Here is a 2,500-nt window from a genome sequence, read left to right on the forward strand (position 1 = left end):
TGTATATATATATATATATATATATATATATATATATATATATATATATATATATATATATATATATATATATATATATATATTGTATGTATCATATATAAATACATGAGTGGGACCAATGCAGATTAGTTATTCTGCCGGATTAAAGAGTGTCAACCTATGAGAGAAATGCATATAGATAGAGTCAGTCAGGGAAATAGATAGAGAGACCTTGTTGCTGGGCTGAGTATCCTGCTGAGTCCTGGTGGTCGAAGGCAGGATCATATTCTTCCCTTTCGCTCGAGTGTCCACCTCTCCTGCGTTCTCTAAATTTCCCTTCCTTCCTTCCTAAGGATTTTCTCTCTCCAAAATCATTGTCATCTGAATGCTGAAATACAGTATGATGGCATTATAGTTATCTGATATATACATATATGTATGTATATGTGTATATATATATGTGTGTGTGTGTGTGTGTGTGTGTGTGTGTGTGTGTGTGTGTGTGTGTATATATATATATATATATTTATATATATATATATATATATATATATATATATATATATATATGGGTGGGTGTTTCATGCTTAGGGTAATGTGAGCAGATGGTGCTGTAGTCTAGTTAATGTTCAATGCTTGCATGCCTTCTCGCCTGCAGTTGCCACCGTTGGCTAGCCTAGTGCGAAAAGGGAGCAGCTATGCATAAACCTCTCCTACCAGTTCATAGCCTCTACTTGGAAACTGGGCACCTTGCAGTCCCGGGCTAAACTATGGGGGATCTCGGAGCAGCGGAAGGCCTCAGAGGTATGGTGTCATGGCCCACCAGCCTGTGGACATATCCTGGTTCTGTACCAACTACTGCCCCTCAGTTCCCCTGGAGTTAATAGGCAGTTGAAGGGAGGTGGGCCTTGCAAATCCTCCTCCCCCCAGATAAAACTTACTGACATCTTATAGAAATGGAAATGCTGGGGGGGAGGGTACTATCCCTCCCACCTAGGAAGTGAAGCAGGCCGTGGGTTCCATAGAAGATGGGAATGAGAGTTACTCGTCCACCAGCGCCCCGGCAGGTGCCAACCCAGTATGAGGGATGTGGGGCAAAGCCCAAGGGAATCCCACAAGCGGACACTGGACCACACAGCCTGCCGCCTCCTTTTGTATGGGGCAGCGTCGGCGGGCGAGGCAGAAATAGCACCCACCAGGAGCGACTGCTTGAGGATTAACCTCAGGTGAGCTATCCAGGTAGGAGCTTGGAACATCCAGTCCTTGTGGCAGGATGAGCGACTACCTCTGCTATTAAGGGAACTGAAGTGATTGGAAATTGAGGTGAGAAGACCTACCAGCCGCACAATCAGCCTGGGTGGGTACTCGGGCTGGAGTAATGATCACCATCTCCAGGGAGTAGGCGACTTCAACCGTCGGTAGTAGAGATAACACCAGTCGATGAGCTTATTATGGCAATGAGAGTGAAGCATGCGTTTTGCTTCGTGTCTCTTATTGCTGTGTATGCTCCTAACAATGTCTGTAAACTCAATGAAAAAGATGCATTCTATGCCAGACACACATCTGTGGCAGACAATGGCCCAGGTGAGACATTTGCATATACTGGGCATTTTCAATGCAGTATGAGGCTGTGATTGAGCTGGCTTTGAGATATTTATCGGTCTCCATGGCTGAGGAGCTGATTTCAGTAGCAAGAATAGCCTCTCTCACTGAGACTATGCAAACACATTTGTGGCAGACAAATGTCTCCATTGTACTAGGCGATTTCAATAGCTCAGGAGCTGATCTCATTGGCGAGAATAGCCTCCTGATCCGGGATTTTTTTAGGTCTCAGAGAATGAGGATTTCTGGCTCCTGGTATCAGCACTCCGACCTGCATCACAGACATGCTACAGCGAAATGAATACTGTGGTCAAGGAGATTGACTACATTCTTGTCAGCAGTAGCTGAAGGATCTTCCAGAACTGCTGGGTTTACTGGAGCGCTGTGTTCTGTGGCACTGTTCATCTCTGATCAATTCACAGAACTAGAAAACCTGACAGACCCAATAGCTCTCTGGGAGTCCTTTAAGCATGAAACATTTTGCCCTTCATTGGCGAACGCCCAAGGGCAAAGAAGAATTTCATCTCAGCAGAGACACTGGAGGCCACAGATGTGTGTCGTGTGGCGTGACTGAATGGCAATCAGGATTTGTGCATTTCCTTGGTGCACAGGGCTTGCCACTACTGAGACGGGATAAGGAACAGTTCATCAGAAATCTTGCTGATGAGGATAGAGACTATTAGTAAATGACCTTTGCCCTACCTACGAAGTCCTGATAAAAATGAACCCCAACCCTCCTCGCAGACAGATCATCTCAGATCAAGTTGGGGTTCAGAAATGTTGGTCTGAGTACGTCTGGGCGAAAGTGGTGTCCAGGGTGGATGTTATATATATATATATATATATATATATATATATACATGCATATATATATACATATATATATATATATATGCATATATATGTATATAAATACATA

The 2,500-nt window shown here is 43.9% G+C and overlaps 1 protein-coding gene across 11 annotated transcripts in view; it reads right to left on the reverse strand.

Annotated features, from left to right (window-relative positions):
* The window catches only part of LOC119598594 (trichohyalin-like), a 28,901-nt gene that overhangs the window by 11,920 nt on the left and 14,481 nt on the right, over positions 1-2,500 (reverse strand). For 6 of the 11 annotated variants that reach the window (XM_037948258.1, XM_037948250.1, XM_037948254.1 and 3 more), the window contains exon 8: positions 211-367. The exons of the other annotated variants lie outside the window; for them this stretch is intronic. In XM_037948258.1, the coding sequence (XP_037804186.1) occupies positions 211-367 (157 nt within the window). The remainder of the gene's footprint in view (positions 1-210; positions 368-2,500) is intronic. 11 annotated transcript variants of the gene reach the window in all.

The sequence above is a fragment of the Penaeus monodon genome, chromosome 41 (genome assembly GCF_015228065.2).
Source record: "Penaeus monodon isolate SGIC_2016 chromosome 41, NSTDA_Pmon_1, whole genome shotgun sequence".
Taxonomy (NCBI): domain Eukaryota; kingdom Metazoa; phylum Arthropoda; class Malacostraca; order Decapoda; family Penaeidae; genus Penaeus; species Penaeus monodon.